The sequence below is a fragment of the Pleurodeles waltl genome, unplaced genomic scaffold (assembly GCF_031143425.1).
Source record: "Pleurodeles waltl isolate 20211129_DDA unplaced genomic scaffold, aPleWal1.hap1.20221129 scaffold_71, whole genome shotgun sequence".
Lineage (NCBI taxonomy): Eukaryota > Metazoa > Chordata > Amphibia > Caudata > Salamandridae > Pleurodeles > Pleurodeles waltl.
This window is the reverse complement of record NW_027150392.1, coordinates 1,606,378-1,634,102: the sequence shown is the minus strand read 5'-3', so window position 1 is coordinate 1,634,102 and position 27,725 is coordinate 1,606,378. Positions and strand designations below refer to the sequence as shown.

At 46.8% G+C, this 27,725-nt stretch overlaps 1 protein-coding gene across 1 annotated transcript in view; it reads left to right on the top strand.

Moving 5' to 3' along the window:
• Nucleotides 1-21,433, top strand: part of LOC138280280 (CD5 antigen-like) — a 292,088-nt gene extending 270,655 nt beyond the window's left edge. The window contains exon 7 of the mRNA XM_069219470.1: nucleotides 19,557-21,433. Coding sequence (XP_069075571.1) covers nucleotides 19,557-20,086 — 530 coding nt within the window. The 3' untranslated portion in view covers nucleotides 20,087-21,433. The remainder of the gene's footprint in view (nucleotides 1-19,556) is intronic.
• Nucleotides 21,434-27,725: the final 6,292 nt, after the last annotated feature.

Sequence of the window (27,725 nt, the reverse complement as noted above, 5' to 3'; positions counted from 1 at the left end):
GACATTTTAGAAAGAGTTTAAGTGACAGAAAAAGTGAAGAAAAAGTTTTTCAGAACTTTTAGAAAGACAGAAAAAAAAACTTTTTAAACTTTTTAAGAACTTTTTGAAAGTTTAGAAGTACTTTTCAGCACTTAGAAAAGAGTGAAAAGAGGAAATGCAAAACTTTTTAGCAATGCGTACACACACTGAACTTGTTTTGTATATTTTTCTCTTATGAAAAGTACAATGACAAGAGTGGTAAGTAGTCTCAAAGCACTTATCCCACCGCTGCACAACCAATGTAGGAGGCTGGACTGGCTTGTAGTGAGTACCAAGGGGTACTTGCACCTTGCACCAGGTCCAGTTATCCCTTATTAGTGTATAGGGTGTCTAGCAGCATAGGCTGATAGATAATGGTAGCTTAGCAGAGCAGCTTAGGCTGAACTAGGAGACGAGTGAAGCTCCTACAGTACCACTAGTGTCACTTGCACAATATCATAAGAAAACACAATACACAGATATACTAAAAATAAAGGTACTTTATTTTTATGACAATATACCAAAGTATCTCAGTGAGTACCCTCAGTATGAGAATAGCAATTATACACAAGTTATATGTACACAATACCAAATATATGCAGAATAGTCTTAGAAAACAGTGCAAACAATGTATAGTTACAATAGGATGCAATGGGGACACATAGGGATAGGGGCAACACAAACCATATACTCCAAAAGTGGAATGCGAACCACGAATGGACCCCAAACCTATGTGACCTTGTAGAGGGTCGCTGGGACTATTAGAAAATAGTAAGGGTTAGAAAAATAGCCCTCCCCAAGACCCTGAAAAGTGAGTGCAAAGTGCACTAAAGTTCCCAAAAGGACAAAGAAGTCGTGATATGGGAAATCTGCAGGAAAGACACAAACCAGCAATGCAACAACGATGGATTTCCAAACGAGGGTACCTGTGGAACAAGGGGACCAAGTCCAAAAGTCACAAGCAAGTCGGAGATGGGCAGATGCCCAAGAAATGCCAACGGTGGATGCAAAGAAGCTGCTACTGGACAGTAGAAACTTAGGATTCTGCAGGAACGACAAGGGCTAGAAACATCCCCATTGGAGGATAGATCCCCCACGCCGTGGAGAGTTGTGCAGAAGTGTTTTCCTGTGGAAATACAGCCAACAAGCCTTGCTAGCTGCAAATCGTGCAAAAAAGGTTTTTGGATGCTGCTGTGGCCCAGGAGGGACCAGGATGTCGCCAATTGCATCTGGGGACAGAGGGGACGTCGAGCAAGAAAAGGAGCCCTCTCAGCAGCAGGTAGCACCCGCAGAAGTGCCAGAAACAGGCACTACGAGGATGCGTGAAATGGAGCTCACCCGAAGTTGCACAAAGGAGTCCCACGTCGCCGGAGACCAACTTAGAAAATCGTGCAATGCAGGTTAGAGTGCTGTGGACCCAGGCTTGGCTGTGCACAAAGGATTTCCGCTGGAAGTGCACGGAAGCCGGAGTAGCTGCAAAAGTCGCTGTTCCCAGCAATGCAGTCTGGCGTGGGGAGGCAAGGACTTACCTCCACCAAACTTGGACTGAAGAGTCACTGGACTGTGGGAGTCACTTGGACACAGTTGCTGGATTCAAGGGACCTCGCTCGTCGTGCTGAGAGGAGACCCAGAGTACCGGTAATGCAGTTCTTTGGTGCCTGCGGTTGCAGGGGGAAGATTCCGTCGACCCACGGGTGATTTCTTCAGAGCTTCTAGTGCAGAGAGGAGGCAGACTACCCCCACAGCATGCACCACCAGGAAAAAAGTCGAGAAGGCGGCAGGATCAGCGTTACAGAGTTGCAGTAGTCGTCTTTGCTACTTTGTTGCAGTTTTGCAGGCTTCCAGCGCGGTCAGCAGTCGATTCCTTGGCAGAAGGTGAAGAGAGAGATGCAGAGGAACTCTGATGAGCTCTTGCATTCGTTATCTAAGGAATCCCAAGAGACAGAGACCCTAAATAGCCAGAAAAGAGGGTTTGGCTACCTAGGAGAGAGGATAGGCTACCAACACCTGAAGGAGCCTATCAGAAGGAGTCTCTGACGTCACCTGGTGGCACTGGCCACTCAGAGCAGTCCAGTGTGCCAGCAGCACCTCTGTTTCCAAGAAGGCAGAGGTCTGGAGCACACTGGAGGATCTCTGGACACCTCCCAGGGGAGGTGCAGGTCAGGGGAGTGGTCACTCCCCTTTCCTTTGTCCAGTTTCGCGCCAGTGCAGGGCTGGGGGATCCCTGAACTGGTGTAGACTGGCTTATGCAGAAATGGGCACAAATGTGCCCATGAAAGCATTTCCAGAGGCTGGGGGAGGCTACTCCACCCCTGCCTTCACACCATATTCCAAAGGGAGAGGGTGTAACACCCTCTCTCAGAGGAAGTCCTTTGTTCTGCCATCCTGGGACAAGCCTGGCTTGACCCCAGGAGGGCAGAAACCTGTCTGAGGGGTTGGCAGCAGCAGCAGCTGCAGTGAAACCCCTGAAAAGGCAGTTGGCAGTACCAGGGTCTGTGCTACAGACCACTGGGATCATGGGATTGTGCCAACTATGCTAGGATGGCATAGAGGGGGCAATTCCATGATCATAGACATGTTACATGGCCATATTCGGAGTTACCATTGTGAAGCTACACATAGGTAGTGACCTATGTGTAGTGCACGTGTGTAATGGTGTCCCACACTCACAAAGTCCGGGGAATTGGCCCTGAACAATGTGGGGGCACCTTGGCTAGTGCCAGGGTGCCCTCACACTAAGTAACTTTGCACCTAACCTTTACCAGGTAAAGGTTAGACATATAGGTGACTTATAAGTTACTTAAGTGCAGTGTAAAATGGCTGTGAAATAACATGGACGTTATTTCACTCAGGCTGCAGTGGCAGGCCTGTGTAAGAATTGTCAGAGCTCCCTATGGGTGGCAAAAGAAATGCTGCAGCCCATAGGGATCTCCTGGAACCCCAATACCCTGGGTACCTCAGTACCATATACTGGGGAATTATAAGGGTGTTCCAGTAAGCCAATGTAAATTGGTAAAATTGGTCACTAGCCTGTTAGTGACAATTTGAAAGAAATGAGAGAGCATAACCACTGAGGTTCTGGATAGCAGAGCCTCAGTGAGACAGTTAGTCACTACACAGGTAACACAGTCAGGCACACTTATGAGCACTGGGGCCCTGGCTGGCAGGGTCCCAGTGACACATACAACTAAAACAACATATATACAGTGAAAAATGGGGGTAACATGCCAGGCAAGATGGTACTTTCCTACAGTCTCCCTGAAAAACTCCGCATGAGATGGGATATCCTGTTACCATGCCTCCTTTTTGCCTACAGGGAGGTACCCTAGAAAGGAGTGGGCTTCAGCCCCTTTGAACTTCTTTTTGGACACCCTGTTAGGGGTCCACTAACACTTGTCAAGGAGGGTTGGGAACAACCTTTAAAAGCTCCAAAACAAGATATTGTGGATTATGTACTTGGCCTCAGATCAAGGATGGCTGAGTACATGAAAAAGGCCAGTAAAAACCTTCAGGCCAGCCAAGAGCTCCAGAAGCAATGGCATGACCAGAAGGCTGGTTTGGTTCAGTACCAACCAGGGCAGAAAGTGTGGGTCTTGGAGCCTGTCGCCCCAAGAGCACTCCAAGATAAATGGAGTGGACCCCACACAATTGTTGAGAAGAAGGGTGAAGTCACCTATTTAGTTGACTTAGGCACTGCCAGGAGTCCCCTTAGGGTACTCCATGTCAATCGCCTGAAACCCTACTATGACAGGGCTGATCTCACCCTGCTCATGGCAACTGATGAGGGACAGGAAGAAGACAGTGATCCCCTACCTGATCTCTTCTCTTCCACAGAACAAGATGCTTTAGTGGAAGGTGTTGTACTGGCAGATTGTCTTACTGCTGAGCAGAAAGACCACTGCATAAATCTCCTGGGTCAGTTTTCTGAACTCTTCTCTAGTGTGCTAGGTACCACTTATTGGTGTGAGCATACTATAGATACTGGAGACAGCTTGCCTGTCGAAGTAAAATCTATAGGCAGCCTGACCATGTCAGAGACTGCATAAAGCAAGAGGTGCAGAAAATGTTAGAACTAGGAGTGGTTGAGCACTCTGAAAGTCCATGGGCTTCTCCTGTGGTACTTGTACCAAAACCCCATTCCAAAGATGGAAAGAAGGAAATGCGGTTTTGTGTAGACTACAGAGGTCTCAACCAGGTAACCAAAACTGACGATCACCCTATACCCAGGGCAGATGAGCTCATAGATACACTGGCATCTGCCAAGTATCTAAGCACTTTTGATTTGACTGCAGGGTATTGGCAGATCAAATTATCAGAAGATGCTAAAGCTAAAACTGCATTTTCAACCACTGGAGGCCATTACCAATTTACAGTAATGCCTTTTGGATTGAAAAAATGCACCTGCCACTTTTCAGAGGTTGGTGAACACAGTCCTGCAACGGCTGGAAGCTTTTAGTGCAGCATATTTGGACGATATAGCTGTCTTTAGCTCCAGTTGGGAGGATCACTTGGTCCACCTATGGAAAGTTTTAGAGGCCCTGCAAAAGGCAGGCCTCACTATCAAGGCTTCAAAGTGCCAGATAGGGCAGGGGAAGGTGGTTTATCTGGGACACCTGGTTGGTGGAGAACAGATTGCACCACTGCCGGGGAAAATCCAGACTATTATAGATTGGATTCCCCCTACTACTCAGACTCAAGTGGGAGCCTTTTTAGGCCTCACTGGGTATTATAGGAGGTTCATTAAGAACTATGGCTCCATTGCAGCCCCTCTTAATGACCTCACTTCAAAGAAAATGCCTAAGAAGGTATTATGGACAGCAAACTGTCAGAAAGCTTTTGAGGAGCTAAAGCAGGCCATGTGCTCTGCACCTCTCCTGAAAAGCCCTTGTTACTCTAAAAAATTCTATGTCCAAACTGATGCATCTGAATTAGGAGTAGGGGCAGTCCTATCACAACTTAATTCTGAGGGCCAGGATCAACCTGTTGCTTTTATTAGTAGGAGGTTGACCCCTAGAGAAAAGCGTTGGTCTGCCATTGAGTGGGAGGCCTTTGCTGTGGTCTGGGCACTGAAGAAGTTGAGGCCATACCTGTTTGGCACTCACTTCATTGTTCAGACAGACCACAAACCTCTACTTTGGCTAAAACAAATGAAAGGTGAAAATCCTAAATTGTTGAGGTGGTCCATATCCCTACAGGGAATGGACTATACAGTGGAACATAGACCTGGGAGTACCCACTCCAATGCAGATGGACTCTCCAGATATTTCCACTTAAACAATGAAGACCCATCTGGTAATGATTAGTCTTATTGTCCTTCGTTTGGGGGGGAGGGGTTGTGTAGGAAAGTACCATCTGGCCTGGCATGTTACCCCCATTTTTCACTGTATATATGTTGTTTTAGTTGTATGTGTCACTGGGACCCTGCCAGCCCCAGTGCTCATAAGTGTGCCTGACTGTGTTACCTGTGTATATGACTAACTGTCTCACTGAGGCTCTGCTATCCAGAACCTCAGTGGTTATGCTCTCTCATTTCTTTCCAAATTGTCACTAACAGGCTAGTGACCAATTTTACCAATTCACATTGGCATACTGGAACACCCTTATAATTCCCTAGTATATGGTACTGAGGTACCCAGGGTATTGGGGTTCCAGGAGATCCCTATGGGTTGCAGCATTTCTTTTGCCACCCATAGGGAGCTCTGACAATTCTTACACAGGCCTGCCACTGCAGCCTGAGTGAAATTACGTCCACGTTATTTCACAGCCATTTTCACTGCACTTATGTAACTTATAAAGCACCTATATGTCTAACCTTTACTTAGTAAAGGTTGGGTGCTAAGTTACTTAGTGTGAGGGCACCCTGGCACTAGCCAGAGTGCTCCCACATCGTTCAGGGCAAATTCCCCGGACTTTGTGAGTGCGGGGACACCATTACACGTGTGCACTACACATAGGTCACCACCTATGTGTAGCTTCACAATGGTAACTCCGAATATGGCCATGTAACATGTCTAAGATCATGGAATTGCCCCCTCTATGCCATCCTGGCATTGTTGGTACAATCCCATGATCCCACGGGTCTGTAGCTCAGACCCGGATACTGCCAAACTGCCTTTTCAGGGGTTTCACTGCAGCTGCTGCTGCTGCCAACCCCTCAGACAGGTTTCTGCCCTCCTGGGGTCCAGCCAGGCTTGGCCCAGGAAGGCAGAACAAAGGACTTCCTCAGAGATAGGGTGTTACACCCTCTCCCTTTGGAATAAGGTATGAAGGCAGGGGAGGAGTAGCCTCCCCCAGCCTCTGGAAATGCTTTCATGGGCACAGATGGTGCCCATTTCTCCATAAGCCAGTCTACACCGGTTCAGGGACCTCTTAGCCCTGCTCTGGCGCGAAACTGGACAAAGGAAAGGGGAGTGACCACTCCCCTGACCTGCACCTCCTCTGGGAGGTGTCCAGAGCTCCTCCAGTGTGCTCCAGATCTCTGCCATCTTGGAAACAGAGGTGCTACTGGCACACTGGACTGCTCTGAGTGGCCAGTGCCAGCAGGTGACGTCAGAGACTCCTTCTGATAGGATAGGCTAGCAACACCTGGAGGAGCCTTTCTCCTAAGTAGCCAAACCCTCTTTTCTGGCTATTTAGGGTCTCTGCTTTGGTGAATTCCTTAGATAACGAATGCAAGAGCTCATCAGAGTTCCTCTGCATCTCTCTCTTCACCTTCTGCCAAGGAAACGACTGAGTCTTGCACCTTGCACCAGGCCCAGTTATCCCTTCTTAGTGTATAGGGTGTCTAGCAGCATAGGCTGATAGATAATGGCAGCTTAGCAGAGCAGCTTAGGCTGAACTAGGAGACCTGTGAAGCTACTACAGTACCACAAGTGTCACTTGCACAATATCATAAGAAAACACAATACACAGATATACTAAAAATAAAGGTACTTTATTTTTATGACAATATGCCAAAGTATCTCAGTGAGTACCCTCAGTATGAGGATAGCAATTATACACAAGTTATATGTACACAATACCAAAAATATGCAGTATAGTCTTAGAAAACCGTGCAAACAATGTATAGTTACAATAGGATGCAATGGGGACACATAGGGATAGGGGCAACACAAACCATATACTCCAAAAGTGGAATGTGAACCACGAATGGACCCCAAACCTATGTGACCTTGTAGAGGGTCGCTGGGACTATTAGAAAATAGTAAGGGTTAGAAAAATAGCCATCCCCAAGACCCTGAAAAGTGAGTGCAAAGTGCACTGAAGTTCCCCAAAGGACAAAGAAGTCGTGATAGAGGAATAATGCAGGAAAGACACAAACCAACAATGCAACAACTGTGGATTTCCAATCTAGGGTACCTGTGGAACAAAAGGGCCAAGTCCAAAAGTCACAAGCAAGTCGGAGATGGGCAAATGCCCAGGAAATGCCAGCTGTGGGTGCAAAGAAGCTTCTACTGGACAGAAGAAGCTGCGGTTTCTGCAGGAACTAAAAGGGCTAGAGACTTCCCCTTTGGTGGACGGATCCCTCTCGCCGTGGAGAGTCGTGCAAAAGTGTTCTCCCGCCAAAAGAACGCCAACAAGCCTTGCTAGCTGCAAATCATGCGGTTAGCGTTTTTGGACGCTGCTGCGGCCCAGGAGGGACCAGGAGGTCACAAATTGGACCAGGAGAGAGAAGGGACGTCAAAAGACAAGGAGCCCTCTCAGCAGCAGGTAGCACCCAGAGAAGTGCCAGAAACAGGCACTACAAGGATGCGTGAAACAGTGCTTGCCGAAGTTGCACAAAGGAGTCCCACGTCGCCGGAGACCAACTTAGAAAGTCGTGCAATGCAGGTTAGAGTGCCGTGGACCCAGGCTTGGCTGTGCACAAAGGATTTCCGCTGGAAGTGCACGAAAGCCGGAGTAGTTGCAAAAGTTGCGGTTTCCAACAATGCAGTCTGGCGTGGGGATGCAAGGACTTACCTCCACCAAACTTTGACTGAAGAGTCACTGGACTGTGGGAGTCACTTGGACAGAGTTGCTGGATTCAAGGAACCTCGCTCGTTCTGCTGAGAGGAGACCCAAGGGACCAGTAATGCAGCTTTTTGGTGCCTGCGGTAGCAGGGGGAAGATTCCGTCGACCTACAGGAGATTTCTTCGGAGCTTATAGTGCAGAGAGGAGGCAGACTACCCCCACAGCATGCACCACCAGGAAAACAGTCGAGAAGGCAGCAGGATCAGCGTTACAGAGTTGCAGTAGTCGTCTTTGCTACTATGTTGCAGTTTTGCAGGCTTCCAGCGCGGTCAGCAGTCGATTCCTTGGCAGAAGGTGAAGAGAGAGATGCATAGGAACTCTGATGAGCTCTTGCATTCGTTATCTAAAGTTTCCCCAGAGACAGAGACCCTAAATAGCCAGAAAAGAGGGTTTGGCTACCTAGGAGAGAGGATAGGCTACTAACACCTGAAGGAGCCTATCAGAAGGAGTCTCTGACGTCACCTGGTGGCACTGGCCACTCAGAGCAGTCCAGTGTGCCAGCAGCACCTCTGTTTCCAAGATGGCAGAGGTCTGGAGCACACTGGAGGAGGTCTGGACACCTCCCAGGGGAGGTGCAGGTCAGGGGAGTGGTCACTCCCCTTTCCTTTGTCCAGTTTCACGCCAGAGCAGGGGCTAAGGGGTCCCTGAACCGGTGTAGACTGGCTTATGCAGAATTGGGCACATCTGTGCCCAAGAAAGCATTTCCAGAGGCTGGGGGAGGCTACTCCTCCCCTGCCTTCACACCATTTTCCAAAGGGAGAGGGTGTAACACCCTCTCTCAGAGGAAGTCCTTTGTTCTGCCATCCTGGGACAAGCCTGGCTTGATCCCAGGGGGGCAGAAACCTGTCTGAGGGGTTGGCAGCAGCAGCAGCTGCAGTGAAACCCCAGAAAAGGCAGTTTGGCAGTACCAGGGTCTGTGCTACAGACCACTGGGATCATGGAATTGTACCAACAATGCCAGGATGGCATAGAGGGGGCAATTCCATGATCTTAGACATGTTACATGGCCATATTCGGACTTACCATTGTGAAGCTACATATAGGTAGTGACCTATATGTAGTGCACGCGTGTAATGGTGTCCCCGCACTCACAAAGTTCAGGGAATTGGCTCTGAACAATGTGGGGGCACCTTGGCTAGTGCCAGGGTGCCCTCACACTAAGTGACTTTGCACCTAACCTTTACCAGGTAAAGGTTAGACATATAGGTGACTTATAAGTTACTTAAGTGCAGTGTAAAATGGCTGTGAAATAACGTGGACGTTATTTCACTCAGGCTGCAGTGGCAGGCCAGTGTAAGAATTGTCAGAGCTCCCTATGGGTGGCAAAAGAAATGCTGCAGCCCATAGGGATCTCCTGGAACCCCAATACCCTGGGTACCTCAGTACCATATACTAGGGAATTATAAGGGTGTTCCAGTAAGCCAATGTAAATTGGTAAAATTGGTCACTAGCCTGTTAGTGACAATTTGAAAGAAATGAGAGAGCATAACCACTGAGGTTCTGGATAGCAGAGCCTCAGTGAGACAGTTAGTCACTACACAGGTAACACATTCAGGCACACTTATGAGCACTGGGGCCCTGGGTTACCAGGGTCCCAGTGACACATACAACTAAAACAACATATATACAGTGAAAAATGGGGGTAACATGCCAGGCAAGATGGTACTTTCCTACACAACCCCCCCCCCCAAACGAAGGACAATAAGACTAGCCATGACCTGATGAGTCTTCATTGTCTAAGTGGAAATATCTGGAGAGTCCATCTGCATTGGAGTGGCTACTCCCAGGTCTATGTTCCACTGTATAGTCCATTCCCTGTAGGGATATGGACCACCTCAACAATTTAGGATTTTCACCTTTCATTTGTTTTAGCCAAAGTAGAGGTTTGTGGTCTGTCTGAACAATGAAGTGAGTGCCAAACAGGTGTGGCCTAAACTTCTTCAGTGCCCAAACCACAGCAAAGGCCTCCCTCTCAATGGCAGACCAACGCTTTTCTCTAGGGGTCAACCTCCTACTAATAAAAGCAACAGGTTGATCCTGGCCCTCAGAATTAAGTTGTGATAGGACTGCCCCTACTCCTAATTCAGATGCATCAGTCTGGACATAGAATTTTTTAGAGCAACAAGGGATTTTCAGGACAGGTGCAGAGCACATGGCCTGCTTCAGCTCCTCAAAAGCTTTCTGACAGTTTGCTGTCCATAATACCTTTTTAGGCATTTTCTTGGATGTGAGGTCATTAAGAGGGGCTGCAATGGAGCCATAGTTCTTAATGAACCTCCTGTAATACCCAGTGAGGCCTAGGAAGGCTCTCACCTGAGTCTGAGTGGTAGGGGGAACCCAGTCTATGATAGTCTGGATTTTCCCCTGAAGTGGTGCAATCTGTTCCCCACCAACAAGGTGTCCCAGATAAACCACCTTACCCTGCCCTATCTGGCACTTTGAAGCCTTGATAGTGAGGCCTGCCTTTTGCAGGGCCTCCAAAACTTTCCATAGGTGGACCAGGTGATCATCCCAGCTGGAGCTAAAGACAGCTATATCGTCCAAATATGCTGCACTGAAAGCTTCCAGCCCTTGCAGGACTGTGTTCACCAACCTCTGAAAAGTGGCAGGTGCATTTTTCAAACCAAAAGGCATTACAGTGAACTGGTAATGTCCTCCAATGGTTGAAAATGCAGTTTTAGGTTTAGCATCTTCTGACAATTTGATCTGCCAATACCCTGCAGTCAAGTCAAAAGTGCTTAGATACTTGGCAGATGCTTTATGCAGTCCCTGACATGGTCAGGCTGCCTATATATCTTACTTTTGACAGGCAAGCTGTCTCCAGTATCTATAGTGTGCCCACACCAAGAAGTGGTACCTGGCACAGTAGAGAAGAGTTCAGAGAATTGATCTAGGAGATTTATGCAATGGTCTTTCTGCTCAGCAGTAAGACAATCAGCCAAAACTACACCTTCCACAAGAGCATCTTGTTCTGTAGAAGAGAAGAGATCAGGTAGAGGATCACTGTCTTCTTCCTGTCCCTCATCAGTTGCCATGAGCAGGGTGAGATCAGCCCTGTCATAGTAGGGTTTCAGGCGGTTTACATGGAGTACCCTAAGGGGACTCCTTGCAGTGCCTAAGTCAACTAAATAGGTGACTTCACCCTTTTTCTCATCAATTGTGTGGGGTCCACTCCATTTATCTTGGAGTGCTCTTCGGGCCACAGGCTCCAAGACCCACACTTTCTGCCCTGGTTGGTACTGAACCAAAACAACCTTCTGATCATGCCATTGCTTCTGGAGCTCTTGGCTGGCCTGAAGGTTTTTACTGGCCTTTTTCATATACTCAGCCATCCTTGATCTGAGGCCAAGTACATAGTCCACAATATCTTGTTTTGGAGCTTTTAAAGGATGTTCCCAACTCTCCTTGACAAGTGTGAGTGGACCCCTAACAGGGTGTCCAAAAAGAAGTTCAAAGGGGCTGAAGCCCACTCCTTTCTGGGGTACCTCCCTGTAGGCAAAAAGGAGGCATGGTAGAAGGATATCCCATCTCCTGCGGAGTTTTTCAGGGAGACCCATAATCATGCCTTTGAGAGTTTTATTAAATCTCTCCACCAGTCCATTTGTTTGTGGATGATAGGGTGTAGTGAACTTCTAAGTCACACCACACTCCTTCCACATGGCCTTTAAGTATGCAGACATGAAATTGCTTCCCCTGTCTGATACTACTTCCTTTGGGAAGCCCACCCTGGAAAATATTCCCAGGAGGGCCTTTGCCACTGCAGGTGCTGTAGTGGTCCTTAAATTAATTGCTTCAGGATATCTTGTGGCATGGTCCACTACCACCAAGATAAACCAATTGCCTGAAGCAGTAGGAGGGTCAAGGGGGCCAACTATGTCAACCCCTACCCTTTCACAGGGAACCCCAACCACAGGCAGTGGAATAAGGGGTGCCTTTGGGGTGCCACCTGTTTTGCCACTGGCTTGACAGGTTTCACAGGACTTACAAAAATCTTTTGTGTCCTCAGACATTCTAGGCCAATGAAACAAGGGAACAAGCCTGTCCCAAGTTTTCATTTGTCCCAGATGCCCAGCTAGGGGAATGTCGTGAGCAAGAGTTAGGAGGAACTTTCTGTACTCCTGAGGGATCACTAATCTCCTGGCAGCTCCAGGTTTAGGATCCCTTGCCTCAGTATACAAGAGGTTGTCCTCCCAGTAAACTCTGTGAGAGTCACTGACATCCCCATTAGCCTGTTTGACAGCTTGCTGTCTCAGACCCTCTAATGTGGGACAGGTTTGCTGTGCCACACTCAGCTCCTCTCTGGCAGGCCCCCCTTCACCCAAAAGCTCAGCAGTGTCTGCTTCAAGCTCCTCTGGTGTAGGTTCTGCACAGGGAGGGAATTCTTCTTCCTCAGAAGTAGAATCCACTGTAGAGGGAGGGATAGTAGGAAGTGGTTTGCTTCTATTAGCCTTAGCTTTAGGGAGCACTTGGTCCATTGTTCCAGGATCCAAGCTTCCCTGTCCTTTTTGCTTTTTGGCCTGAGCCCTGGTTAAAGCAAAAATGTGCCATGGGATGCCCAGCATTGCTGCATGAGCCTCCAACTCCACATCTGACCAAGCTGATGTCTCCAAATCATTTCCTAGTAGACAGTCTACAGATAAATCTGAGGCTACCACAACTTTCTTTGGACCAGTAACCCCCCCCCCAGTTGAGATTTACAACAGCCATGGGGTGGCTAAGTGTGTTGTTGTGAGCATCGGTTACTTGGTACTGGTGACCAAGTAGGTGTTGTTCAGGGTGGACCAGATTCTCTATGACCATAGTCACACTGGCACCAGTGTCCCTGTAGGCCTGAACCTCAACACCATTTATTAGGGGTAGCTGCTTGTACTTATCCATATTAAGGGGACAAGCAACTAAGGTGGCTAAATCAATAGCCCCCTCAGAGACTAACACAGCCTCTGTGGTCTCCCTAACAAGACCAACCCCAACTAAGTTACCAATAGTGAGCCCAGCTACTCCCTTGGATTGGCTATTAGTAGGTTTGCTCCCACCACCACTGCTATTAGTAGGGACACTAGGTGTAGCAGTAGGGGTTGTAGTGGTAGGAGGCTTGGTGCTTTTCTTTGGACAACTGGGATCTGTTGTCCAATGGCCTTTTATCTTACATAAATAGCACCATGGTTTCTTTTCCTTGTTCTGATTTGAAGAGGATTTGGGCCCACCACCCCCACCAGAGTGTTTTTGTGGGCCTGATGAAGACTCATTTTTAGATTTGTCCCCACCCTTGTCAGAAGACTTACCATCCTTCTTCTTGCCATCTTTGTCACCCCCTGTATGAACTTTTCTGTTCACCCTTGTTCTGACCCATTTGTCTGCCTTCTTTCCCAATTCTTGGGGAGAGGTCAGATCAGAGTCCACCAAGTACTGGTGCAACAAATCAGACACACAATTATTAAGAATATGCTCTCTCAGGATCAAGTTATACAGGCTGTCATAATCAGTAACTTTACTGCCATGTAACCACCCCTCCAAGGCCTTCACTGAATGGTCAATGAAATCAACCCAGTCTTGTGAAGACTCCTTTTTGGTCTCTCTGAACTTTATCTTGTATTGTTCAGTGGTTAAGCCATAACCATCCAGGAGTGCATTCTTAAGAACATGGAAATTATTGGCATCACTTTCTTTCACAGTAAGGAGCCTATCCCTACCTTTTCCACTAAATGATAGCCATAGGATAGCAGCCCACTGCCTTTGAGGGACATCCTGTACAACACAGGCCCTCTCAAGTGCAGCAAACCACTTGTTAATGTCATCCCCCTCCTTATAAGGGGGAACTATCTTGTGCAGATTCCTGGAATCATGCTCTTTTACAGGATGACTATGGGGAATACTGCTGCTGCCACCATGGGTATCTAAACCCAATTTCTGACTTTCTTTCTCTCGTTCAAAAGACTGTCTATCCAAATCCAGCTGTTGCTTTTTAAGCTTCAGTCTGGTTTGTTCCACTCTCAACTTGTTGAGTTCCCTTTCTAACATTCTGTCATCAGGGTTGGTGGGAGGGACATTCTTAGACACAGAAGAATGAACAGAAGGAGACCTGTCCCTTACAGAAGCCACCCTAACAGCTTGACATCACTACCAGTGTGGTGAGAATAAATGCTTTTGCTATGATGTGAGACAGCACTATTTGTATGGTGTGGCTCTTCATCATTACCAACTATGCTATACTGTCTAGTAATGGGCAGGCTAGGGAGTTTCTTTCCTGAATCTTTTCCTGGGGTAGTCCCTGGATCAGATTGGGAACCATTTGCTACTTTTTCAACAGATGTGGCCCCTATGGCCTTATCTTGTTCTCTAAGCATATTAAGCAACAATTCCAAGGAAGGATTCTTCCCTACACTCAAACCTCTCTCTATGCAGAGACTCCTTGCTCCTTTCCAGCTAAGGTGATCATATGCAATCTTAGACAGGTCAACATTTTGGCCTGTGCCAGACATTTTTAGAGAGAGTTAAGGTGATAGAAAAAGAGAAAAAAGTTTTCAGAACTTTTTAGAAAGACAGAAAAAAAACTTTTAAAACTTTTTAGAACTTTTTAGAAAGTTTAGATGTACTTTTCAGCACTTAGAAAAGAGGAAATGCAACTTTTTAGCACTGTGTACACACACTGAACTTGTTTTGTATATTTTTCTCTTATGAAAAGTACAATGACAAGAGTGGTAAGTAGTCTCAAAGCACTTATCCCACCGCTGCACAACCAATGTAGGAGGCTGGACTGGCTTGTAGTGAGTACCAAGGGGTACTTGCACCTTGCACCAGGCCCAGTTATCCCTTATTAGTGTATAGGGTGTCTAGCAGCATAGGCTGATAGATAATGGTAGCTTAGCAGAGCAGCTTAGGCTGAACTAGGAGACGTGTGAAGCTACTACAGTACCACAAGTGTCACTTGCACAATATCATAAGAAAACACAATACACAGATATACTAAAAATAAAGGTACTTTATTTTTATGACAATATGCCAAAGTATCTCAGTGAGTACCCTCAGTATGAGGATAGCAATTATACACAAGTTATATGTACACAATACCAAAAATATGCAGTATAGTCTTAGAAAACAGTGCAAACAATGAACAGTTACAATAGGATGCAATGGGGACACATAGGGATAGGGGCAACACAAACCATATACTCCAAAAGTGGAATGTGAACCATGAATGGACCCCAAACCTATGTGACCTTGTAGAGGGTCGCTGGGACTATTAGAAAATAGTAAGGGTTAGAAAAATAGCCCTCCCCAAGACCCTGAAAAGTGAGTGCAAAGTGCACTGAAGTTCCCCAAAGGACAAAGAAGTTGTGATAGAGGAATAATGCAGGAAAGACACAAACCAACAATGCAACAACTGTGGATTTCCAATCTAGGGTACCTGTGGAACAAGGGGACCAAGTCCAAAAGTCCAAAAGTCACAAGCAAGTCGGAGATGGGCAAATGCCCAGGAAATGCCAGCTGTGGGTGCAAAGAAGCTTCTACTGGACAGAAGAAGCTGCGGTTTCTGCAGGAACGAAAAGGGCTAGAGACTTCCCCTTTGGTGGACAGATCCCTCTTGCCGTGGAGAGTTGTGCAAACATGTTTTCCCGCCTTGCTAGCTGCAAATCGTGCAGTTAGCGTTTGTGGACGCTGCTGCAGCCCAGGAGGGACCAGGAGGTCGCAAATTGGACCAGGAGAGAAAGGGGATGTCGAGCAAGATAAGGAGCCCTCTTAGCAGCAGGTAGCACCCGGAGAAGTGCCAGAAACAGGCACTACAAGGATGTGTGAAACGGTGCTCGCCGAAGTTGCACAAAGGAGTCCCACGTCGCCGGAGACCAACTTAGAAAGTCGTGCAATGCAGGTTAGAGTGCCGTAGACCTAGGCTTGGCTGTGCACAAAGGATTTCTGCCGGAAGTGCACGGAAGCCGGAGTAGTTGCAAAAGTCGTGGTTTCCAACAATGCAGTCTGGCGTGGGGAGGCAAGGACTTACCTCCACCAAACTTGGACTGAAGAGTCACTGGACTGTGGGGGTCACTTGGACAGAGTTGCTGGATTCAAGGGACCTCGCTCGTCGTGCTGAGAGGAGACCCAGAGGACCGGTGATGCAGTTCTTTGGTGCCTGCGGTAGCAGGGGGAAGATTCCGTCGACCCACGGGAGATTTCTTCGGAGCTTCTAGTACAGAGAGGAGGCAGACCACCCCCACAGCATGCACCACCAGGAAAACAGTTGAGAAGGTGGCAGGATCAGCGTTACAGAGTTGCAGTAGTCGTCTTTGCTACTATGTTGCAGTTTTGCAGGCTTCCAGCGCGGTCAGCAGTCGATTCCTTGGCAGAAAGTGAAGAGAGAGATGCAGAGGAACTCTGATGAGCTCTTGCATTCATTATCTAAAGTTTCCCCAGAGACAGAGACCCTAAATAGCCAGAAAAGAGGGTTTGGCTACCTAGGAGAGAGGATAGGCTACTATCACCTGAAGGAGCCTATCAGAAGGAGTCTCTCACATCACCTGGTGGCACTGGCCACTCAGAGCAGTGCAGTGTGCCAGCAGCACCTCTGTTTCCAAGATGGCAGAGGTCTGGAGCACACTGGAGGAGCTCTGGACACCTCCCAGGGGAGGTGCAGGTCAGGGGAGTGGTCACTCCCCTTTCCTTTGTCCAGTTTCGCACCAGAGCAGGGGCTAAGGGGTCCCTGAACCGGTGTAGACTGGCTTATGCAGAATTGGGCACATCTGTGCCCAAGAAAGCATTTCCAGAGGCTGGGGGAGGCCACTCCTCCCCTGCCTTCACACCATTTTCCAAAGGGAGAGGGTGTAACACCCTCTCTCAGAGGAAGTCCTTTGTTCTGCCATCCTGGGACAAGCCTAGCTTGACCCCAGGGGGGCAGAAACCTGTCTGAGGGGTTGGCAGCAGCAGCAGCTGCAGTGAAACCCCAGAAAAGGCAGTTTGGCAGTACCAGGGTCTGTGCTACAGACCACTGGGATCATGGAATTGTACCAACAATGCCAGGATGGCATAGAGGGGGCAATTCCATGATCTTAGACATGTTACATGGCCATATTCGGAGTTACCATTGTGAAGCTACATATAGGTAGTGACCTATATGTAGTGCACACATGTAATGGTGTCCCCGCACTCACAAAGTTCAGGGAATTGGCTCTGAACAATGTGGGGGCACCTTGGCTAGTGCCAGGGTGCCCTCACACTGAATAACTTAGCACCTAACCTTTACCAGGTAAAGGTTAGACATATAGGTGACTTATAAGTTACTTAAGTGCAGTGGTAAATGGCTGTGAAATAACATGGATGTTATTTCACTCAGGCTGCAGTGGCAGGCCTGTGTAAGAATTGTCAGAGCTCCCTATGGGTGGCAAAAGAAATGCTGCAGCCCATAGGGATCTCCTGGAACCCCAATACCATATACTAGGGAATTATAAGGGTGTTCCAGTATGCCAATGTGAATTGGTGAAATTGGTCACTAGTCTGTTAGTGACAATTTGGACAGCAGAGCGAGCATAACCACTGAGGTTCTGGTTAGCAGAGCCTCAGTGAGACAGTTAGTCATCACACAGGGAACACATACAGGGCACACTTATGAGCACTGGGGCCCTGGCTGGCAGGGTCCCAGTGACACATACACTAAAACAACATATATACAGTGAAATATGGGGGTAACATGCCAGGCAAGATGGTACTTTCCTACACCCTGTACACACTACTCTTGCCTAGGTGGGAAACTGACATTCAAATTCCACTATTCTAGTATATGGTTTGTGTTCCCCCTAGGCCCATTGTAACCTATGGTGATTTTCACTATTTGCACTATTTTATGACTGTTTACTTACCTGATTTTGGTTACTAGTGTTTCTTTTGTGTATATTACTTACCTCCTAAGGGAGTATAGCCTCTAAGATATTTTTGGCCTTGTGTCACTAAAATAAAGTACCTTTATTTTTGGTAACACTGATTATTGTCTTTCTTGTGTGTAAGTACTGTGTGACTACAGTAGTATTGGAAAAGCTTTGCATGTCTCCTAGTTCAGCCTTGGCTGCTCTGCCTACAGCTACCTCTAGACAGCCTGACTTCTAGACACTGCCTACATTTCACTAATAAGGGATAACTGGACCTGGTCTAAGTACCTTAGGTAACCACTACAAACCAGGCCAGGCTCCTACACGTGGCAGCCGCAGTGGTGGATGTTCCTTCTCTCAAATTGCCGCTATGACTTGGAATGTACTTCTCCTCTACCTTCCCAGCACCTTCCCTTGCAGAATTCAGAAAGGAACTGAAGATCTGGCTTTTAGACGGAGACATCACACCCCAGCACCCAGATACCCCTGGGGGAGACAGTGCTGCGCTCTATAAATACTAACTGAATGATTAATTGAATGCATGCATGCGGCCCTGTCCCTTACTACTCCAACAAGAAGCCTTTGTCTGCTTGTAGTTCCGTGCCTTGTTCATGAAGGGAAGTAAACAGAAGATGACTCTGCATGTAGCCTAATCCTGGGTTTCTGTATGGATGTCATACGCCGCCAATGTCTGCAGAGAGCTGTTCCCCTTGATCCTACATGGACATGATAGGGGCTGATGTCTGAAGGGCCCTGACTCTTGTTGCTGAGTGAGTGTATTAGGGAGCTGGTGTAGCTCTGTTCCTTGCTTCTGAATTTCCTCTGTTTTTTGTTCTTATACAGATGTAAAGGGGGGGCAGTGCCTCTATGCAATCATATTAGTTGGTTCTGCAATAGAAGGCTGGTGTCTCCATCTATCCCTGTCCCTTTTGCGTAGATGAATGTGACTGAGAGCCTGATTCTGATGCAAGCCTGCCCTTGGTTCAGCAGGGCTTGTGATGAGAAAAGTGGCTGAATTGATCTTTTACTCCTACAGGAACCAACAGATTCCTTTCAGTTATGGATTCACAAGGGTGTGTTTCTTTTAAGTCCAACCCATTATTTCCTACGGGATTTATATTTTGGCGGACGGCATAGCCATCACTGTCGTGACGAAGTAACTCGTCCGCTGAAATCTAAATCAGGCCCATATTCTCACTACCGCTTCTGCAGTCTTTTCTCCTAATCTCAATTTTTTAAGTCAGTGTAGATGATAATGAACTAGCTCAGGCCTGACAAGCCCAGAGATCTTGTGACAGCATTGTTAATATTGAAAGAGAGGGAGTTTGCATCTAAACAAAGAGAGCAGCAGATTGGCGCATGTGATCACAGTAGAGAACTGAAGATAATTTGTCTTCTAGAACATGTCTGAAGGCAATTCTAGGTTTCAATGTCATCTTAAAGGTGGTATTTCAGCATCTACATCCTTCAAATGCCTTGTGTTTATTTATACTGTATCAAGGGATAAAGGGACTTGGACAGACAGAAGGATGCACAGATGGATGGGGTGATGGACAGATAGAAGGGTGGGTGACAGAAAGAAGCTGGTGGCTTAGAAGGGTGAGAATAGATGAGGCAAGAGGGACTGACAGCTGGACAGACTGACTCACCTATACAAACCTTCTCTTTCCCCTCAGAATCTCTCTTCTGGGATCCAGACACAGCTCATCCTTCGCTCAACATCTCCACGGATGGGAAACAAGTCACACGGCTTTCTGTTGCAAAAAATGTTACAGAGAATATGAAGAGATTTCGTCATCATAATTGTGTTTTAGGAACTGTGGGCTTCACCTCTGGGAAGCATTACTGGGAGCTGAAGGTGCCCAGAAACAGGGTCATTAAATATTATGTTGTATTGTGGTTTGTAGGGGTAGCCAGGCAGTCTGTTGCTAGAAAAAGAATCGTACAGGAAGTTGACCCTGACAATGGCTTCTGGGTTTTGGGGCGTAATGCAGTGATTTCTAAGATTTACAGCTTTCCTGAGTCACTTTCGGGGCAGCTACCATTAGTACCTCGCATTGGAGTTTACCTGGACTTTGAGGGAGGGCTGGTGTCTTTCTTCAATGCTGAGACCCAGGAGCACCTCTTCACCTACACAGACACCTTCACAGAGAAGGTCTTCCCTCTGGCTTGTAGCTACTATTCCTCACCTATTGAGCTGTATTAGTCTGTGGAGGAGTGATGACGCAGAAAATGAAGGTTTTCATTTATTGACGCATAAACGTAGTGTGAAATAATCATGTGTGACTTTAACCGAACTAATAAAGATTGTACGGGGACAAAATGTGCCCTCAGAGTAGTTTGCCAACATTTATAAGCGTGCTTTATATAACGTGGTGTATTAGAATTACACTAATCCGACATAATCATAAACGTGTGCTACGATTTGCTTGTTTGAAATGTTTTAGCTTAGCATTACTTTAGTGCAGGCTTTGGCCTAGTTGTCTGGTCTCACGGTTTAGATGCTCGTATTTTCCCAATGTGCTAATAAACGTGTATTTCTGCTTGAAGCTGTACTTTTCCACTGAGATCGTTCACATGCTTATCTTAAGGTTTCGTGCCAGCCTGGCATTTCTCTCTTTATTCCAAGGTCAATCTGCAGGTGCGGACAATGGAAGCTCTGAAAATGAGTTAATTGGTATAAAATGTTGCAACTTGCGGACCCGTCTCCAAGGATAATGTATGCTTAAGTAAAAGCTTGAGAACTGTTGTTTTTGATTGGACAATTTGAAGCTAACCTATGAACCCTCCAATGGAAGACCCTACTGGATTTGAACTGTTGTCTATTTAAACCAGGTGCACTAGAAGAAAGTAGCCATTACAGCCATTACAGCCATTACAGCCATTACAGCCCGATACCCGCCATTTAGCAGGACATTGCAGCTAATATGGCCCACCTTGCTGCGACGCCATTTTGAAAGAGACTTTGATGCTTTCTCTAATCGGGAGAAAGAGACTTAAATGATTCTTACCCTAGAGACTTTAACTTTGATTTGTCCCTTTGCATGAAGTAATAGTTTATCTTGCCGCCGTGAGGCAACTGCCCCGTCCACCCCTGCCCCTTTGCCCCGTCCCATGCTGATCGAGAAACGGTACCTGTGAGACGAAGACTTCCTTGAATGCTGATTGTAATTGGTCAATATGAAAGGAAATTGTACAATTGCATTGTGTTTCTTTTAGGTAACCAACTGCTGATTTTTGATAAGAGTCCTAGTTAGGAGTTTTTCTAAATTAATGTTGCTAAATTGTTTTTGCATGAAGTCCCACATGCCGATGCTAATTTGAGGTTAGATGAGGATTCCTTTTGTTGCACGATGCAATTTGAGAACTTGTTATGCTGACTAAATGTATGCAATTAGCTCATTACAGATTATAGTTTTAGTGATTTGCATTGCTATCATCGAATGCCTTGTTATTCAAATGCTGCATAGATTGCACCTGTTTCGTCGTTATGGACAGCTATTAATGTTCATTTACGTTTATCATTTGGTGTTGAGACACATCTATATTGTGCTAGCTTTGTTAATATAGGGAAATAAATTAATTAACTTTGAATAAACTGGTGTGGTTATTCATGACCGAAAGGTCATGGTTCGCCGAAATGTATTCTGGATTAATTGTTAAGTGTTCTGTTGATCAGGGCATTGCTTATGTTCGTTACTGATTATTGATTTGATTAAATTGACTGATCTCGGGTGAAGGGAGTCCCACTTAGCCAAAAGATTCATCGGCCAAAAGAGCGTCCAAGTACAGGTAAATTACTAGTACGCAACGCTCTATCAGTAGATGGTAGCAGAGGACGGTTTCGCCTTTTGGGACTCCGTACCGTTAAAGTACATGGTGTTGAATTAACGGTTACGCCCTTTGAGACCCCACTCGAGAAGTTGAATTAGATTTTTCTTGGATAAAACGGATTGAGAAAATGATGATGGGCTAAGTCCACCGCGACTTTCCCGGGATCTCGGAGCTTGCGAATGAAGAGAATGGAGGTGTGAGATCAGCGTTGGTGGTACTAGTGATGGTACGAGTGAAGTTAGGATTTTGCGCTTGCACAGCTTATTGCCGCAGATTGTGTGAAAAGGTTGCGAGGATTTTAGAGAATAGCGGAGGTGCGACTCCGAGTGTAGGAGTAGGGAAGTCGTCGAACTTCATAGAGAATAGCGGAGGTGTGACTCCGAGTGTGAGAGTAGGGAAGTCGTCGAACTTCATGTGCATGTGGCGCTTTGTGCAGAAAAAGGTCCACGTGGTTGTTGTTGTTGAGACGGGCCCTGCGAGGTCAAGAGACTCCGGAGTATGTTGAAAAGTGTATGAGACACTTGTTTTATGTTGTGGTCTGGTCGGTTTAGTAGGTTGATCGGGCGTGGTCAACGAGTCGGTACGTGTGTTAAGGGAGTGAAAGAAAACTTCGACTTCGGGCTTTGACAAAATTCTAAAGTGCACTAGAATAGATCACTGACAAGTTGAGAGCAGTCTGCGGGTCAGATTTGCTTGCGAACGTGGGGACCGAGAAAGATGGAATAACTGCCGAGGCTAGTGAAAAATCCCTAAGGTCCTGAATCGATTGTGTTACCCTTCCTGTAGTAAACCGACAGATCTGTTTTATTATTATAATTTTTTTGGTAGCTCGCGATACATGCCAGAAGTTGTTACGAGAGGAGCTGAGTGAAGGAGGACTAGCCGCGAGGCTTTGTCAGCCGCAGTGTGTGTGTGACGTCACTAGGAGCCGCGCTGGGATAGGTTGGTTGTAGAGAAGGGTCGCGCACGGATTGGACGCAGTCCGTGGGGCTCGATTGGAAGGGGAAAGGCAAGCGAAGAGTATTCCGGGAATTAAAGTCACCTATTGATTACATATTTTGTGAAACAAAAGACGAGAAAAATGAAATTTTTTAAAGCATTAAAGAGTGCGATGAAGGGGGAGTCTTACATTAAAGCGAGCGTAGGAGAGGAGACGCCGCCCGAAGGTACACCAGCTTAAATTGTAATGGAGGAAAAGGGGGTAGCTCCGTGCCTATGGCTAAAGCAATGGCACAAGCTGACAGAGAAACATGGGAGCGTAGCGTTCCCGATTCATGGAACATTCAATATAAGGATCCTAGAGAATTTGAGATTCGCGATGTACGACATGAAGGTACCTCCAAGGCCAGCACAGTTTGAGGCTCTAGCGATTTGGGAACTAATGGCTAGACAGCAGCAGCAAAATAAGTTCGAGACTAGGATAAGGAAGGTAGAAAAGACACTAGCGGACGCTAGGTGGGATAATGCACAGAAGGTGTGGAGGTCAGATGTATTGCAGGGGATAAAATTGTTTCCCGCAATTACTAAGGAAGAAGGGGAGACAGGTAAGAAAGCTACCTGTAAGACAAACAGGAGGTGTTCTAAGGAGAGGGAGGACGAGGAAAAGTTGAGAAGAGAAGAGGAGTTAGAGGATGAGGAGTTAATCATGCAATTGCTGAACGACCGTCCACCACCTTATGCAGAGAGTGGACAAGGTCCAAGTACCAGTTCTGCCCCTCCGGCACCGGTACAGAACAGTGAAACTCAGAGTTCAGGAGCATCATCGGGGTCTAAGGACCCGAGTTTACTGTTCACCCCGCAGATACCGCAGGTTAGGAGAATATATCCAGATGTGCCCATGTTGAAACCAGCAGAAAATTATCAGCCGCAGATGCCAAGGTACTACAGCAGTGACAACAGTGCAGGAATGATTCTAGATCCAACCGTAATGGGAGTACAGAATGGTCACAACTCGACATTGGCACAAGCCGAATCAACCCAGTTTTTGATGCCTCAAAAGCAGATGCAGGGGGGAACAGCACATGCTCAGATGACGGGGAGTCAGATGGGCATGCCGGCAATGATGACCCATAGTGTGGGAATGAACATGTCTCAGAACATGGGAAATGGACAAAACCCAGATGCGATATCGCTACCCATTACTGTAGGTCCACCGGTACCTTTGTACAGTCAGCCTAACTTAGGTATGAGCGGTCAGGGATCAATGCTGCAGAGTGGGACAGAAAGGAGGTGCATAGAAAACACTCCAGGGATAACTCCGATAGCGGCTCAGCCAACTGGATCTGGGTCCTTGATGGAGTTTAGTCCCATATGTGCTCAGTCGACAGTGGTGAGGTCGAGCCCCCCACTGATAATACCTCTAACATCGAACACTGAAAAATTGCCGCAACCATCAATGGCAGTCGATGTGAATGCTACACTGATGGGGTTGAATGCGCAACAGCTGACACAGTGGTTCAACAGTCTGAATTCCACACAAAGCTCAGCCAGTGGGAAGGGAGAAAATTATCTGAATAGGGTCAGGTTGAACATGGAAGCACAAGAATTGGTGGAAGGGACTATGGGTGTGAATAGGTTAGAGTCCTACTCGGAAGAAGAGCTGAGGTATCTATGTCCCAGGATTACGAGAGAAGTGAACAAGGTACATAGAAGCTTGCAAGAAATAGCTGACAAAAACGGGGTTGACATAGACAAGACGAAACACTTGAGCAGGAGCTACAGGTTGGATTTCGGGACCACAGATTTTGAACACATGAGGTCAGCAGGTATGAAGGCGCACCTTAGAGAATTGTTGCAGAGTGCACAAGTGTGGAGGTGCTTAGACAAATGGGAAAGCAGATGGGTAAAGAGAAAGGAAAAGAGGAAAGACAGTGTCCCAGAGCCCAACGAGAAAAGACCACAGAGTAGTGATGCAGTAACCATGTTACCAATGAGGGAGACAGCAGGGGGAAAATTAATACATGTACCATGGCATAGAAGCGACATTCAGTCTTTTACGGATGATTTTCCCAAACTGAGAGAGAAACCGATTGAATGGTATCAACAGACTGACAGGTTTGTGAAGCTTGCAAAATGTCTCTGGGAAGACCTGAACACTCTCTTTGAGATTGTGGTTCCGGCAGATTTGTGGGAGGATTGCAAAAGAGCTGTAGGTTGGCCGACAAGTGAACCAGAGAGAGACAGGGATACGGGTGCACCATCACCTATGGTGATGAGCCTGTACTATAAGGTGATTGAGCATTTGAAGACGAAGGTTGCCGCGAAAAATGTGGATTGGCAGAAGATCGATCGAACTGCCCAAGAGGCTAAAGAGTCGATTCATAGTTACTATGAGAGGTTGTTGAAGGCGTTCAAGAACTACAGTGGCACGGAAACAATAGAGGCGAAGGACATGCTTCATTTTGTGTTTAGATTTGTGGAAGGGCTGAGACCAGAGATAAGTCAGATGATAAAGTCGCATTTGATTTGTTGGCAGTCGAAACCTATTGATGAAGTGTTGAATTATGCGAAATACTGTAGCGACGAAATTGAAGTGAAACAGAAAAGGTTGAAAGAGAAAGTGATGATGATGCAGCTTAAAGCAGCTCAGACAGGTCTGCAAGGTTTGCAAGGGTTGCAAGGGTTCCAACAACAGGTACCGCAACCGCAGCCGCAGTTGCAGGGAAATATGACGTTTCAGCCACAGGCGAGAGGCAGAGGCAGAGGAGGTTTTGTGAATAATGGTCCGGATTTGAACACTGTTGTGACTCCGAATGGTGTGCAGGCATTGAAAAAGGTGATGCCGTGTCACGTGTGCGGAATTGTCGGTCATTGGAAACGCGAGTGCCCGATGGTGGTGCAGGAAGGTGCAGGTGTTGGTCAGCAAAACAATGATGTCAATGCATTTCAGACAATGAAGGGACCGAAAGTGAGAGGTCCAAACCCAAATTTTCAGGCCATAAATCAGCTACAGGGATTACAGCCCATGCAGCCGCAGCAGATGCAGATGCCCCGAATGCAGCCAATGCAACAGCAGTTTCCTATGGTACCTAATCAGCAAATGCAAATACCTTTGGCACCAATGAGTCAGCAGCAAGTGATGGTTCCTCCACAGGTCTCGGGTCAGGTAATGAATACAAATGGCACCGTACAACAGTTCCCATTACACAGTGAGAGTGGAATAAACAATGTATGGGAGAGTGAAAGTTCAGGGGAGGAAGGAGATTGTGTGCTTGCAGCATCCTTGGAAGTTGATCAAAAGGGTCCGTACGTGGAAGGAAGAGTAATGGGTCATCGTGTCTCATTCTTGGTTGACACAGGAGCCACACGTTCAACTGTTAAGAGCATTGAAGTACCAAATTTGCCACTCTCAGGGGGAACAGTTCAAGTGGTGGGAGTAGCAAACAAACACCTGACAAACCCAATTACAGATCCGGTACCAGTCAGCATTGGTAACTATCAAGGGTTACATAAGTTTGTGGTATGTGACTCAAGCCCGATAGCACTGTTAGGGAGAGACCTATTGTGCAAATTGGGTTGTTCGATTATGTGTTCGAACGATGGAATAAAAATTCAGACGAGCAGTGATGGGGAAGAAGAGGACAGTGTAGAGGGGGATGAGATGGAAACTGTTGATGAAGAGTATCCTCTGATTTGTCTCTTCCCGATGATAACTGAAGAAGATATTCCAGCTGAATTACGGGAAACAGTCGGAAAGGAAGTGTGGGATATGACAGGGAAAGAGGTGGGATTGATGAAAGGAGTGGAACCAGTGAAAGTGACTGTAAAGCCCAATGCAACCTTTCCCCAGACCCCACAATACCACATGGCACAAGACACCCTCATGAAAGTTGCCCAACTCATTGATGAATTTGTAAAACAGGGAGTACTGAAAGAAGTGTTAAGCAGTCCATGTAACTCACCAATCATGGGACTAATAAAGCCGAGTGGAAAGGTCCGAATTGTACAGGACTTGAGGAAAATAAATGACATCATAATTAAATGTTGCCCTGTCGTACCAAATCCAGCTGTGATAATGTTTCAAGTTCCTTGCGATGGCGAGTGGTTCTCAGTCATCGACTTGTCACAAGCATTCTTTTCGGTGCCTCTTCATGAGGACAGTCAATTTCTCTTTTGTTTCAAATTCTTAGACAGAGTGTACAGTTGGTGTCGAATTCCTCAAGGGTTTTCTGAGTCACCGTCAATATTCAATCAGATTCTAAAGAAAGACTTGGAAGCATTAGAATTGCCATTCGAGTCAACCCTAGTACAGTACATCAATGACTTACTGATCGCATCTAAGACAGAAAGTGGCTGCACAGCCGATACCATTGCTCTGTTGAACCATTTGGGAAGGAATGGACACAAGGTGTCTCCTTCCAAATGGCAGTTCTGTCAGAAGAAAGTGAAATACTTGGGTCACCAGATAGAGAAAGGGTCACGGAGAATAATGAAGGAAAGAATAACGAGTGTACTTCAAATGAGTCCACCAAAGACAAGGAGGGAGGTGAGGAAGTTTTTGGGAATGGTGGGCTACTGTCGTCAGTGGATTCCCAACTTCTCAACTCTAGAAAAGCCTTTACTGAAGCTGACCCAGAAGGATGCCTTGGATCAAATTGAGCTGAAAGGAGATGAGATGGATGCTTTTATCGAATTGAAAGAATGCATGTGCAGGGCTCCAGCTTTAGGTATGCTTGATTACACAAAGCCTTTCACATTGTTTTGTCATGAACGTGATGCATGTTCTTTGTCTGTCTTGACTCAAGCCCATGGTGGCATAAACAGACCAGTAGCGTATTTTTCAGCTACTTTGGATCCGGTCGCAGCAGCACTTCCAGGGTGTTTGCGCGCCGTAGCAGCAGTTGGTATCAGCCTCACTCAGAGTGAAGGAATAGTGATGGGACACCCAGTAACAGTCATGTTCCCTCACTCAGTTGAGATACTTTTGACCCGCTCCCGAACGCAACACATGACTGGAGCAAGACTCACAAGGTATGAAACGATAATCCTGGGCTCACCGAATGTGCAGCTGA